This window comes from Anopheles aquasalis, chromosome 2 (genome assembly GCF_943734665.1).
Source record: "Anopheles aquasalis chromosome 2, idAnoAquaMG_Q_19, whole genome shotgun sequence".
NCBI classification, from domain to species: Eukaryota; Metazoa; Arthropoda; class Insecta; order Diptera; family Culicidae; genus Anopheles; species Anopheles aquasalis.
Window position 1 is genome coordinate 67,638,147 of NC_064877.1, and position 475 is coordinate 67,638,621.

The window sequence follows — 475 nt, forward strand, 5'->3', positions numbered from 1 at the left end:
GGTGATCATGGAGGCGCTCCGGTTGATCGCGTCCCCGATCGTCCCGCACGTCGCCAACCAGGACAGCCACATTGGAGGTAAATATTTCTTTTCGTTTTATAAGGCGTATTGCACTTCTAAAACCAAAATAAATATTTAAGGTTACGCCGTGGAGAAGGACACGCTCATCTTCCTCAACAACTACGATCTGAGTATGTCATCGGAGCTGTGGGAGGCGCCGGAGCGCTTCATCCCCGAACGCTTCCTGCAGGGTGGCCGGCTTGTGAAACCGGATCACTTTATCCCGTTCGGTGCTGGGCGGCGGTCGTGCATGGGCTACCGCATGACGCAGCTGCTGAGCTTCTCCATCCTTGCCAACCTGCTGCGATCGTACACGATTGGACCGGTCGAGGGCCAGGACTACCGTGTACCGATCGGTTCGCTCGCCATGCCAGAGCAATCGTACACGTTCACGGTGGTGCCACGGTGCTGCTAG

General features: G+C 56.4%; 1 protein-coding gene across 1 annotated transcript in view; it reads left to right on the plus strand.

The window, feature by feature from the left end:
• The window catches only part of LOC126569346 (cytochrome P450 307a1-like), a 1,797-nt gene extending 1,322 nt beyond the window's left edge, over positions 1 to 475 (plus strand). Inside the window, exons 2-3 of the mRNA XM_050226369.1 lie at positions 1 to 77; positions 141 to 475. The exon at positions 1 to 77 is cut by the window's left edge and continues 715 nt beyond it. Coding sequence (XP_050082326.1) covers positions 1 to 77; positions 141 to 475 — 412 coding nt within the window. The remainder of the gene's footprint in view (positions 78 to 140) is intronic.